Source organism: Pezoporus wallicus, unplaced genomic scaffold (assembly GCF_028554395.1).
Source record: "Pezoporus wallicus isolate ANWC-B61680 ecotype Strahan unplaced genomic scaffold, APGP_CSIRO_Pwel_v1 contig_7506, whole genome shotgun sequence".
NCBI classification, from domain to species: domain Eukaryota; kingdom Metazoa; phylum Chordata; class Aves; order Psittaciformes; family Psittacidae; genus Pezoporus; species Pezoporus wallicus.
In genome coordinates, this window is record NW_026637546.1 from 2,105,803 (window position 1) to 2,119,761 (window position 13,959).

The 13,959-nt window shown below is 43.8% G+C and overlaps 1 protein-coding gene across 3 annotated transcripts; it reads left to right on the forward strand.

Moving 5' to 3' along the window:
* The first annotated feature begins 268 nt into the window (after positions 1-268).
* TMEM171 (transmembrane protein 171) lies at positions 269-13,959 on the forward strand. Of its 3 annotated transcripts, none has more exons than XM_057406118.1 (5): positions 269-363; positions 6,222-6,344; positions 6,817-7,538; positions 9,158-9,299; positions 13,646-13,959. In XM_057406118.1, exons 3-5 carry the CDS (start codon positions 6,908-6,910, stop codon positions 13,860-13,862), a joined length of 990 nt encoding a protein of 329 aa, XP_057262101.1. In that variant the 5' UTR covers positions 269-363; positions 6,222-6,344; positions 6,817-6,907; the 3' UTR covers positions 13,863-13,959. The 3 variants fall into 3 exon arrangements, with proteins under 3 accessions (XP_057262101.1, XP_057262100.1, XP_057262102.1); XM_057406117.1 differs by lacking the exon at positions 269-363 and adding an exon at positions 1,539-1,787; XM_057406119.1 differs by lacking the exon at positions 269-363 and adding an exon at positions 1,547-1,787 and having other exon boundaries at positions 7,267-7,538.

Here is a 13,959-nt window from a genome sequence, read left to right on the forward strand (position 1 = left end):
GTCAAGGGCGCGGGCAAAGCCCAACGCGGACCCGTCCGCTGGCACAGCCCCGCAGCGGGGCTGCCCTATGGGCAAAGGACGGCGGAGCCGCCCCCCACCCTGCGGGCCGCGGGAAGCGCCCTGTCTGCGACCGGACGAGCCGGCTCGGCGGAGAGGTGACGCCGGGCCACCGAGGCCACAGCCGGGCGGGGCGCTCGGCTCCAGGGGAGGCGGTGCCGCAGCAGCCACGGCAGCCGCACGGTCCCCAGGGGCGGTGCGGCCCGGCCCGGCCGTGCCCTGCCCCGCCCAGGTGCGCGCTGCCTGGCGAAGGTGCTTAAATAGCGTCGGCAGCCGCGCCACCCTAGTCCCTCGCACCGCGGCCAGGTAAGGCAGGATGCTCGGAGGCCTTCGCCGGCGACCCTTTCCCGCTCCGCGCTGCCTACCGCGGGGGGCCGAGGCCGTGGGGAGGCGCTTCTCTGGCTGCCGGGGCAGTCACAGCTTCCGCCGCGAGTTGAAAGTCAGCGACCAGGCGGGCGCGAAAGCACGGAGTGTCCCCAGGCCGGTCCTCCGGGGCACGGGGAGCCTGGGAGTGCTGGTGCGAGGGAAGGCAGGCGCGGTGCGGAGAGGTGCACCCTGGCAGGCACGCTTTGTGTCGGAAGGCGGGCGCTGCTGGAGGGCGGCTCTTCCCCCGGCTGACCCCGGGAGGGGCCGCGGGTGGGCTTGTGCCGTGTCTTCCCGCTGCTGCTGCTGTTGCTGTGTTTTTCACTCCCTCAAGCGTGGAGGCTAGGGCATTGGCTCTGCGTCTCGCTTATCCGGGGTATAAACATCCTGCGGTAAGGAAAGCCTTATCTCCCTGGAGAGCCCACCGCTCCTCACACCGCTTCCCCCCAGTGTGACCTTGACGCCATTAGAGTGAGAGGATGAGATGTCTCTGACGGGGCCTTTATAAATTATTCTGCTGATATACCGTGGTACAGTTACTGCTGGTGGCACACACCTGGGAAGGCACTGGTAAGAAGGCGCTTGCTGGGGTGATGGGCTGGCCCCACACCGGCCAAGTGCTGCTCCCTCACAGGAGTGGGTAAACGGGCAGCCCGGTGGCACCCCTTGCTCCAGCATGGGAGCTGTGTTCTCCGGGCATGATCTGCCCTGCTGAAGACCTTAACGTGACTTAAAAGAGTTAGTGTCTAGCAGAGAGCATGCCAGATGGGCTGATGCATGAGGAGGGTTATCCCATGGGATGCTGTATTCACCAGATGGAGTAACAGCTTAATTGCTTGTCTGTGAGTTGGCTGTGATTTAATGCTCCAAGCCAACCTCAAGAAACCAGGACAGGAAGGCTTTGAGTAGCTTTTGGAGACTTGCATCTTCCTGATGGTCACTGACCTACCCTCTGGAAGATCTTCCTGTGGCTTTTGCAACTCTGAGGTACATCAGACTCATGGGACAGACTTTCCCTGAACTTGCCAGCAATTGGTCTGTCTTGTGTTACCTGTTTGAAGAAATTCAGCTCTGGCTTTACCTGTGTCTGTCTACCTTCTCTCCAGCCTTCCTGGAGGTACTGCAGAAAGTAGGAGCTGCTTTGTCCCAGCTCTTGGGTCCACCAGTGGGTCCTGTAAAAAGCATCCCACCTACATGCATGGGAACCTTCAGAGCATGTTATTGAATCTAGGTGCCGTCCTAGTTACGTGCAAGGCATCTAATCAGTGGGTTACCAAATCGTGCTTTGCAAGCTCCTCTGTGTCCAGACACATCCATTTGGGGTCCTCACATCCAACTGTGTCATCAGGGTTTTCTTGCCTGCCAGAGTGATTGGGGAACATTTGTGAACCAGCTTTTACTCCAGCTGTTTTGTGGCCCACAGGGGTAGTAGCTAGCAGCTTCTTCATGGAGCACATTTCTGCCTGGTAGAGGTCAGAATCTCTGACTGCCGGTTTGTGGTGAGAAGGATCGTTGGCACACGTGTCTGGAGACTGTCAGGATTCATCCCATCTTCTGGAAATTCCTGCTGCAGCTGCTTTCCTTCACTTCTCCAGACATTGACTTCTGCCCCACCTTCAGTGGTCGTAAATAACAGCATTACTCTTCTTACAGTGTGAGCTAACACAATCATTTTGTCAGTCCATATGGGCAGGTTTTTTTCTGTGGCATCCACTCCCTGTTTAGAGAAATCCTCCTGGGATATCGGAGTTGTATGCTCCATGAGATGAGAGCACTGTTAGGCACTGATCCAAGAGTGTGTAAGCAAGAGATCAAATCGGTTGTGTTTGGCATCTCGGAACCTGTTAGTCCTTGTGGCGTTAATGTTGCTTGAAAGTAGAAAACTGGAAGTTCAACCTGTCAAGCATTTCCCCCTAGCTCTTAATACAAATGATTAAAAACACCATGGGGAGGGAATACTGTGGGAATGAAGGCAGTGGACTCCAGTTTAGTGCGGTTTAACCATCTGTACTTATGGATGGGTGCTCTGCTGAATGTCAAGTTCAGAGTGCAATCTGGAGGAAAATTGTGATATGATAAAGAACAGGAAATGGCATGGGTACAGAGGGAGTTAAGAATGGAGGAGGGAACTGGATACAGAGAGTGAGAGGAAGTGGAGAGCTGTTCATGTTTTGATATGGAAGTTAAACTGAATGAAGTTGACAGGACTTTTCCTTCCAGGCAGCTTGTCCTGTCAGAAGTCATGGTTTTACTTGAAATCTGTGAAGAAAACAAAAAACCACCACCAAACCAAACAAAGCCAAGCAAACAAACAAAAACACCACAAAACACACACACACACACCCCCCCCCCCAAGAAAAAAAACAACAAAAACCCACCCAGCCACAGTGGCAGTGGCAACCTCCCAGTAGCTGCTCAAGAATTGAAAGTATGGGTTAAAACACTTAAATAGAAAAATCTTGAAAAGGGTGGCTTGTGACTTCTAATGGGTTTCCATTGTGGACTACAACTGACAGGGTATTGTAATTTTTGAAATAAAAAACACAGGATAGATCTCATCCTTCTGCATGAAATCATTTGGGTGCTTTTGCAAGCAAAAGAGCAGGAATGGGGCCTTCTCTGGGAAACATAAAACAGAGGGACAGAAGCATTTTAATTCTTCCAATGCTTTTTTCTTTTAATCCTCAGTTCCTGAATTCATGTAATTGCACCTGGCTGTCAAATTTCATATGAGTAAGGGGGAGTAAATTTATAGCCTGGTGTTTGCAGTGGAAACCTTGGACAATATGAACTCTGAAGGTTCAGGCAAAAAGTCCCTGTTCCGTCATTAAAACGTGTATTTTAAAATTCTTGGAGTTGTGCATAATGTGAATTTTGTAATGCAAGTATTATACAGAAAATTGATGAGATGATTGTGATGTTATTTCGTGTTGAATATACCTGGCTTGGACTAGACTTACAAAAGGATAACGCAGTATATCATTTAAGCTCATAACCAGACTTCCTTTACAAGCTATGTTTCAGTTCCCTCTTTCCTCATCCTTAGCTGCCTCCACACTAACAGATCTTCTAGCAGTTTCTGACCTAGTATTTCCATGTCTGCTCTCAGACTTTGGGTCAGTATAAAAGGAAAATTCTCTTATGTCTATGCCTCTGCATATATCGGATTTAATGGAAGTATTTCAAGCACATAGTCAATATAAGGCTTACTTCTTTCTTAAAATACTACTTCTTGAAACACAAGAAATAAAGCTTAATCTTGCATTGTTTTTTTTAGTTGAAATTTGGTGGTAGCATAAATGAAAATTAGTCCTCCTTTCAATTTCGCAGCATTAAATCTGTGGCTTTCATCTTCCAAGCCACAACAGACTGTTCTGAATGTTCCTTCTTTTGTGGCCTGAAAGAATGAAGAAAATATGCACGTGCTTCATTTCTAATGTGTGTTTTAATCTCATAACAAGATTGGTGGAAGAAAAGCAGACACTGTGCTGGTGTAATGAGAACAAATTTACAGATACTTCTTTTTAGGGGCTAAATGTTTGGATTTTGTTTTTAGAATCGTAGAATAGAATCGTAGAATAGTTAGGGTTGGAAAGGACCTTAAGATCATCTAGTTCCAACCCCCCTGCCATGGGCAGGGACACCTCACACTAAACCATCTCACCCAAGGCTTCGTTCAACCTGGTCCCTTCATTATTTCCTTTTGTCCCAATTCACTTGTACTTGTTCATGTTTTCTTCCCTGGAGTGAAATGCAAAAGAAGGATTCGGAGTTATCTCTAATTATAGTGTATTATTGCTGTTATAATGATTAATGTGCCTCAGCAAAAAGTATCTCAAGACAGTTGAGTCTGAAACTGGGCTTTGATGGGATTTTTTCTTTTTTGTATTTCAGAAGCCCTTTATTCAGTTTTGTGCATTTGTAGAACAGTAAATCTGAGCCACTTCAGATCAGTTATAAAAACGGGGAAATTCCTAGATGTGAAGGATTATGAGAAATGATGTGCAGCTATGAGAAACAGTTGTATTAATTTCAGAAAGACCAGTGAAATCAAGGAAGGAGGAGTGACTAAACTAATCCAATTTCTCTGCTCAGAAGGAAAGCCTTCAAACTGACTCCAGCTCATGCAGTTTTGAAAGTGTGCTTGGCTAATGGTATTCAGGTTGAAATCAATCATAATTTCTTTAATTTCTTTTTGTTGATATACTGTCCTATCTTAAGTATTCTTTACAAACATTTTTTTTTCCAGACTGAAACTGTGACTCTTCTACCAGGGGAACCTCAGCTAGCAGGTTTTCGAATCATAGCAGGTACATAGACTGAATCCAGAACAGTGAAGAAACACTTAGCAGGCGCAGTTTACAAATTAATTGACCACAGTGATGGGGTGCATTAAGGGAGGTCTCTCAGTTTTGGTATTCAAGATAGCCAGCTGGGAGACTTTGTTTCTTCCTGCAATGTGGCCTTCTTGCTGCTGCTGGTATAGCCTGTTTGCTTGCCTGTTGAGCTTAGCACTTCTTGTGCCTTTTACCTGCATGCTACTCTCTGCCTTATCCCATGCTGCTGGCAGTCTAGTTTGACGTTGAGCAGTAATACATCTAAGAAATTCACCATTCATGTGTCTGCTCAGCCAGTTCTTTAAGTGGGTCCTACTCTTACAAGTGGCTAAGTAAAATGACTTGATAGATTGCTTTGCATTGCAAACAGATAATTACATGTTTGACTGATGCATGGGTTTTTATGGTTGCGTTTTGTTTTCATCCCAGTGGGGCGCTGCAGTTACTAGGGAGTGATGGGAAGCTTGTTGTGGCTGACATATGTTCAACAGTTTGTTTACAAAAATCACATAATACTTTGTTTTTCTTGTGGAATAACTGTTACGAAGCACATGTAAGGAGGAGTCAATCTAACATGACTTCTAGCTTCTGGTCATCTGAATGAGTAGCAGGCCAGTGGAAGCTGGTAGAGGAAAGTCTGCATGTTAACTAACTAATAACAGTAACTAAGTAGAGTCCCTGCTTCTATCTGTGACAAACTCCTCCAGTCCATATTTATCCTTTCTGATACATCCAGTATATCCTGATATTACCCACCAAGTAATAGATGAGGTTGTCTGTCATGGGAGGTTGTGGGTGAAGGGAAGAGGGCAGTGTTGAAACGCTGCAATATGAGCACACATAAGTAACTCCTATACTTGTTAGGGAACAGCTTTCTTGTGGTTTATCCAGATTTTATTTTCCATAGTCTGAAATTCCCCTGGGTTTCAGGTTGACTTTTGATGGATGTAGCCACTTGGACCTGAGATCTCATGGTTGCTAGTCACTGTAGTATAGAGTACAGATGTCCTTATGACCCCTGTAGTCCAAAGTGTCAGAGCAGCACAAACTTCCTTGTGCATAATGTCAGAAATAATTTTTGATCTTGTTTTCCTTAGAGCTCACTGAATGGCACTAGGTCCTAACTTTGTCAGGCTTTGCCTGTCCCGGTTTATCCACATCCAGCAGATTTGTCATCCATACTACCATATGGACTAGCCTCAGCACTAGTTTATATTTTCTTCTCTTTTACTGCTGAATTTTTTCTCCTGTGGGCTTGGAAACCTTCTGGGAGTCACCTTTGTTATATTTCTTTTTAAAGCTTTCTTGTAGCAGAGACAAAGAATTCAGGAGTATGGGAAGTTTAAAGAAAGTGTGGGAGCAGTATGCTTACCAACTCTAACTATTGAATCGGTGAGAGATGAAGTACACAGTCTTTAGTATAGCTTTTTAAATTGTCTTTTTTTTTTTCTTAAATCTTTTCAGAACAGAACCAAAATCTTCTGTATGCTTGCTCTTGAAGCTGTATAGGACCAGAAGCTGATTTAAGAAACAGAAAAGCTTTTATTGCCTGTGGAAGGAGAAGCAAGATTTATATGCTTTGAAAAGGTATGCATTAGAAGATTTAAAGTCCAATAATCATCAGTGTTCATTTGCATGAAGTTTCTCTCAAGAGCTCTCATTTTCTGCCATTCACTGCAGAAATTTCCTGTAGCTTTCTGCTTTCAAGAGGAAAGGTAGCCTGTCCTTGTTCCCCAGATTCAGCCTTTGAAAATAATGTCCCCTTATTTGTAAGACCGTGTATCTAAAGAAACAATTCATTTAGATGTGCAGCAGCAATTGCAGGGTTTTTTTTCAGTCTACCTGTAAAGCAGGTTCTGTCTTTTCATCAGCATTCAATGGCAGCAGACTGAAATAGGCCCTTTAATCCATAATGGAGGTACTACAAAACAGAAAATAGACCAAGTATATACAATATAGGCCAAGTAGCAAATGCAGAAATAAATATTGTAATGTAGCTAGTCCCACTGTTGGGTTTTTTTTTCTTCTTATTTTTATTAATGTATTTTCCTGTTCACAGATCTACTGTAGTTTTCTGCCACTTAATGCTAACAGGAAAAACAGTCAAACAAAAAAACCCCAACTCATCTGCTTAAGAAGATTGTGTTGTAATGTATCCAGTGGCTGTTCCTGCACCAGGGGGTGAAGGAAATAATGAACAACATGGGAAACTTATTTTTTTCCTTTTTGTTTGTGGAGCTGTGTTGCTATGCGCTGGATTCCTGCTTTCAGTCTTTATTCTGCAGTCGTGCCCATCTGGAACATTCAGTGACTGTAACGAGGTCCTTAAGGCTGCTGGGCCTGTGTTGGCTGTAAGTGGACTGGTTTGTATTTTACTGGCAAGATCAAGGGCCAGGTTGTATATAAGACAAAGACAGTTGCAGAATGAGCAGGTGTACAGTCTTGTTTTTTGTCGTGGGAACTGTCAGTTTGCCCAGTTTCTCATATTTGGATTCCTGTTTTTAACTAGTGGAATGCTAATTAGCATCTTGGGCATTTGGGTTCCTGGCTGCAGCCCCAGCTGGCACACCATACAGCTCAACCACACTGGCAGTTCTGATGTGGACCTCCAGGGCTGTGGATTCCTGTCTCTTCAAATCATGGGACCTTTGATTGTGCTCACTGGGTTGTGTTTCTTCGTGATAGCTCATGTTAAAAAGAAACAAAACTTAAATCTCAGCCAAGAATCTTGTGAAAGTGAAGAACAACCTCAGAGGCCTGAACCTTTTCAGGTTACAGTAGGTGGGTAAATAGTGTGTGAACTTTACATTTGAGAGTGAGTAATAAGGGGGGGGGTCCCACTAATTATTTACCTGTGAATATTACTTATTTGAGGTCTAAGCATGTCAGTTCTGATATGTCAAACCAGCCAAAACAGAAAAATGTTACTTTGTCTCTTACATTTTTTTGTAAGATCAGTTCAGTTACCTTTCTCTAAAAGGCAAAACCTTTGAGAGAGCAAAGGGTCTTACTGCCTGTGCAAAAGAAGCCATGTAATCCAACACAAATGAGTCCAATCCAATTTCCTTTCCCAGAGGGTGTAGCTGACACTGCAAATCACAGGTGTGTTGACTTCTATGACTTTATTTAAGATTTATTTTAGCCTTAAGCTCTGACCCCCAAACCCAGAAAAATCTGTTTTGTAAGAAGTGTGCTGTATTTCTTCTAATCATGGCCAGAGATGTAATTGCAAAATGCTTCTGTAATTGCACAGTATTTGAGTAAATGTGGTATGATGGCAGGGAATGCTCCCTTGCATATACCACTGCTTTTAATAGCCCATGAACATATTCTATACATAGGTTATTCTGGTAACCTTCTACCTCTCAAAAATGATTAGTCAATCATAATATTGCTTGACTGTCATCTGACTCACTATACTTGAAATTCGTTATGCAAAACCTTTTTCCTTCTGCCTGTCAAACTGGTGTACAGACCTCTAACCTGGTGACCCTTAGAAGATGTGAAGGTATAAAGTCAGTTTTCCAGACACCAGGACAAATGAAAGGGTCATAAAAAGAAATTCACATTGTTTTTAAAGGCAAGGAAGCAAAATTAGTGGATTCCTTTTATATTTCCATGAGGAATAGGAAAACTGGCAGGCTGAAGGCTGAGGTCTGGTTGACATTGTGGCATTCTGGAGCAATAGTGACACAGCTAGAAAATACCGCCACCTTACTCAATATATTTGATGCTCCTTGACCTGTCCCTGCAGACAAATTACCAAGGAAGAAAGGTGCCAGGCAGCTGTGAATGTCAGTATAAATCACGTAGTGAATGATAGATACAAACTTTCTATTTAAATTAAAAATTAAATAATTGAATATCTTTGATTATGAAGTTAAAATTGGCAGATATGCTGCTCAGTACACTTAATTATGTATCAATAGCATTGTGGTATTGATATGACTCGAATACTTTTGTTATAACTCTGCAGTACTGTGGAAAAACTTAAGATGCACTATTTTAGATATGTGAGGAAAACTAAATACTTGCCTATCCTTAAAGTGAGCCAACAGTAACTGTGCCTTGCACTTCCAGTTTCTGAGTTCAGCCAACAGTGAAGGGGTTTGTGTCTGCTAGCTAGATGGAGCACTTCTGCTCCCCACCTGTATTTTCTAAATTAAATCTTCCATTTGTCAGTGTGCCACATCTTTATTCTGGATAATTTTAATGTTGAATGTACCTCCAATGTACTTTAACAGCCCAGAATATAACTGTTCTGTATGTGTGATCATTGCACTTTATCTTAAAAGGTAGACAAAGTAATTCCAAAGATGGGAAATATTTTTGGATACAGTTATAATAAACAGTGGTGCTCAGTTTTTCAGAGGTAGTAATTGGTGTTTTTTTTTCCCTAGGTGATGCTGTAATGATATTCCCACCTCCACCACCTCCTTATTTTGCTGATCCTGTGTCACAAACTGTAACACATTGTCTTATGTCAAGTGGTTTGCCTACAGGTGAAAATCCCCCACCATACCATTCTATCTTCAGTGATGGGTAAGACTGTTTTCTTCTCTGTCTTTGGAAATATGGGCTGCTTCTCAAGGTATCCAAGACCACATTCTAAAATAATCACTGTGAATTAACTCTCTGCTAGGCACTGCAAAGTTTTCTAGTGTATCATTATGGGAGTTAAATTCTTGCCAGTTCATTGTGACTGAAAAGAGCTTTGATGAAGTAAAAACAAAGCCTTAAATAAGTGGTCTTATATAGTCAGATTAGGTTTCTTCCACAGATTGTCCAAGAGAAGGTGTCCCTGACAGCAGTGCCTCAGTGTCATGTTACCTGCACTGAAAGATTTTTCTCTGTAGAACCAGTGCAGTGAGCCCTTAATGACACCTATCCCCAGGTCCTGTGACCCTGGCAACTCCACTTTAGTGGCTTCTGTTCCCTCTGTGACCATTAGCTTACTGCCTTGGGGAAGTGAGACCTGTTGTGCTGGTCTGCCTTGTTCCAGCTGTGGCAGTGTGTCAAGATAAAAGAATACCTTGATATGGCAGCAGAAGAGCAGGAGGAGCTCTAAAAGGAAGGTTGCAATGCCAGCTTCATCTCAAGGTGTTGTACCTTACCCATGCAGCCAATCTTCCATAGGTTGAGAACAGCTGATTTGCTAGATGCTGCCACTACCAAGCTGTGGGAAGGAGAGCTGCCAAGTGACTGAAGACTTCCAGTCTACAGTGGAAGAACTTCTAGCCTTATTTATCCCCTGTGGGTTACCACCAATGGGCTGCTAACTTGGAAGTGAAAGAGGTACTGCAAGGACCACATACTAGGAGCCAGAGCTACATCTGGCCAGGAGAGCTAGATGCCACATGCCTAGAGCCCCCAACTCATTTTCAGGGCTTTCGTGATCCAGAATTGACTTTGCCTTTAGGGAGGTCCTATGTCAGCTTATTTTTGATCTGTGAGTCAGTGGGTAGTGTGGTACTTCATTGGATGACTTTAGTTTACAACCCGCAGCATCTTCAGCACCATCATTGCGGAAAAACTCCAGCCTGCCCAGCTGTGTCCAGTAGTCGTAGTTGTTGGTCCGTTGCTTTAATGGCTTTCCACTATATTCCAGGTTTCTCTGCTCACACGAGGAAGTGTATTCCATGACCAGCTGTGTGCCTGATGTCGGCACACTTTAAAACTTGTGCTAATCTTCCTTTTGAAGTGAGCAAGCACGAACCTTCTTCCAACCCAAAGTCCTAAATGCCACAGGAGGAGGATACTTGTGTTAGCAATGGTGCTTATCCTTGTTACCACACTGTGTGCTGCCATGTCTGTGGTTTTTCAGTCATCCTTTGAAGTGCACCTGATGGATTCTTGAGGCTCAGCCCCACTGTGCAAGGCACTGTTCTCTAGTCATTGTCAACAGCTCCTCATATTGTCTTTAACTTCCTATTGCCCTCCTCCAAACATTTCCTCTCCATCTTTGCTGGAGACAGCAGATGCCTTCTTCTGTTGCTATTATTACAAGCCAGGCTGTTTTTCTGCTTTTTCTCAAAATCACTGTGTTGCATTTTTTTAACATAGAATAAACACCTCTACCAAAACCCCTACTCAGTCTTCTTGATGACTGGTATAGCACTCTCTCTAGTGCACAGTGGGACTAGCCCCCAAACAAAATAAAATGGTCATGTACATACCACCTAGGGAAGGAAGATGCTCGGTGTTTGGTTCCCACTGACTGAGGTCCAGCTTGAGATTGATGACGTATGCTGAGGGATACAGAGCCTAATAAATCCTAGCTATGCACACAGTTAATGGTCTGAGGGTTTTCCACTTAAATTGTTTCAGAGAAAGTGCTTTTTGTACAGAGTTGATGACAGCCTGTTGATTACTCAGGGCTATAAACACGTGCCAATTCAGGATGGCAAGGGCGGATGTAGGTATGAGAAGATATCAGGTTGATCAAGTGAAAGTACTTTCCAGAGAGCGGTGACTCTCATGGCCAGGGATAAATTGTTGTGCAAAAAAACATTTTATTTCATTAAGTATAAAAGTTTTTGCCTGCTCTCAGATTGCAAGTGTAATGTATCAGCTGTCAGAGCTATATTAGTGCAATTAAAGGATGGCCAGAGCAAGCAGGAGAGAAAATAAACTGCTGCTGCTAGAAAGAATTTACGTGAAGTATCTGTGTCCTGATTGGGCTGGGTGAAGGTGTCCACAGCTGGAAGGTGTTTCATGCCAGCTGCTGCTAGTCCTAGAATTAGGCATCAGACATGAGCATGTCTGTGTCCAGCATGTGCTGTAACTCGCTTCTGGCATGTACGTTCCAGATGTACGCACAAAGCAAATGGATCTATGTGGAGAAATTATTTGCCCTGAGTGTGAACCTGAACCTCCAATAGCTCTGAGACAGCCGATTCAAATATGGTCCAAGAGCACTCTCAAAAAACATTATTTAAATACATTTAGAAGACCAGGCTGGAGTGGATAACTGGGAGGAATACAGGAACACCCATGTTCTGCTGTAGCCTTGTAAGCATGTGGGAGAGAGAGTATGACTCTTGTATCACCTGTCTATAAGTACCGTGCACTAAACTGAGGGACACAAGTGCTCTTTACCCTTGATTTCAGGCCTTGAGTTCAGATGTGGGCTGCCTGCCCATGTGTTTGGTAAAATATGTAGATTACCAAAGGCTGTGAAGGAATGCAAGCAGTGCATCCTTCACTGAGAAACAAAAAACAAAGGGTGGCAGGGGAATGTCAAAACCAATAGTTCCTCACACTTCTTGTTGGCTCTCCCTGCTGATGCACATACAGGTTACCCCTCTCTTTCATCCATTCTCCTACAAAATCGCCTGCAGCTGGATCAGCTGCCTCAATCCATGAATGTCCAGTTCTTGTGCTCTGAACTTTATATGTGATCACATCAACTCAATCCTTGTTGCTTGCCTGTCTGGGCTTCTTCATCTTGTGAACATGTGCACGCAAAATGGCAGTTTGTAGCCTAGCTTGTTTTAGTGGAGTGGACAAAAGACCTCAACCTTGGATGCTGAAACCTTGACTTCTTGCTTCAATGTTCTGTGGCTGCGGGTGATCAAACTGTTGTCCTTCAGTGCTTCCCAGGGTCTTCACAGAGACCCTGTGAGCTGATACCACCCACCTCTGAGCATTTCACTCAGTCATGCTCTCCCATGGTGCAGTGCTTGCTCACGGCCACGGCATCTTGACTACTGCAAATTGCCTTCCTACCCCTTTTCATGGAAGAGCATCAGAGGTCTTGTTCCTCCTAACATAGTGCCATGGTTGAAGATCCCAAAGCTGGAAGGGAATGCGCATTTTGTATGTGAGTGGTTACTAGGCAAATGTGATTTCATTTTTGAGTCCATTGCTCCATGCTCTGTCAGCAAGTGCTGTGCCAGAGGCTGTGCTGGATGAGAGAGCTTATAGGAAGCTGAGTCATGGTCTGATCCCAGACATGGTTGGTTTTGTACTGCAGTCTGTTATATAGCATTTCAGCATTCGTCTTTTAGTATGCTCACTCTGCTTTAAGCACACACCTTTGCACACCAGTAGCACCATGAAAGATAAGATGCTCTGTATTCCTGCTCCTCACAGTATTGGTGGGTGACCAGATGTATGCACAAAGGCAAGTGCCAGTTCTTGGAGTGATTCACAAGGAATGAGGAGTTCTTCCCTTCCCTTGGGAAGCAGATGAAACAACATGCCCAGGGCCAACCAGCTCCAGGTTGAGATGAGCAGGTACCAGAGCCATGTGGTTACAACTGATGGGGATCTAGTTATGATGGTCAGAGGAGGGTAATGAATATTTGGCTGCCCTCCTTGACTGTCACTGGGAACTTGTCAGTCTGGTCGTGTCCAATTACTTCTGTTTCTCCAGCTCTGAGCAGGAATGCTACTCCATATGTCTGTCATGGGTTGCTGGAAAGCTTAATAAAAGTTTCAAGTTGCCTTTCATGTAAGATCTCAAATGGCTAAGGATTGTGATTTTTTTCAATGCAATTCTAGGTCTTTTAATTTCATAAGGGAAGGGAACAGCATATATGTGATAGACTACAAAAGGGAAGGTACATCAGGAGCCAAGGATCAGAAGAAGATTTAGTAAGATTATGATATAGCTCTGCTAGAAGGCCCTAATACCCATAAGCCAGGCTGTGACTGGTGATGTGCAAAGCTAGAAAGCAGCTTGCTTCCCCTTCCCTTCTGAAGTAATAGAATTTTCATATGAATCATAATGTAGCCTAGAGAATGAAATCCTAATGCTTATGCAAGTTATTTGCTCCATGGATTTTTAGGGAGCATGTGCATATGTATGTTTATGTAAGTCAAGTAGAATTTCACTCACTGTAGAGAAATTAATTATGCTAATATGCAGTTTTGTGTTTTTGTAGAGCACAGCTTGCAGTCGATGAAAGAACAGTTGCTGTTAGAGACTATGAAACCATATATACAATTTCTGGAAGCAGCTCACCTTCAGATATTTTACCAGTGCTATACCTCTCCTCTGAATCACCTCCAAAATATGAAGAAAAAGCATCCATAACAAATAATGAATATTCTTCATCTTCTTCGTCTGTTTCCTTAGCTCTGTCTGACACCAGCTCATAAAGGACTGTCAGTTAGACTTAATTTTTAAGTTGAATTGTACATTCAGATTTACAATTTTTGAATTAATTTACATTTTATAAGAAAAAAAATAATGTTG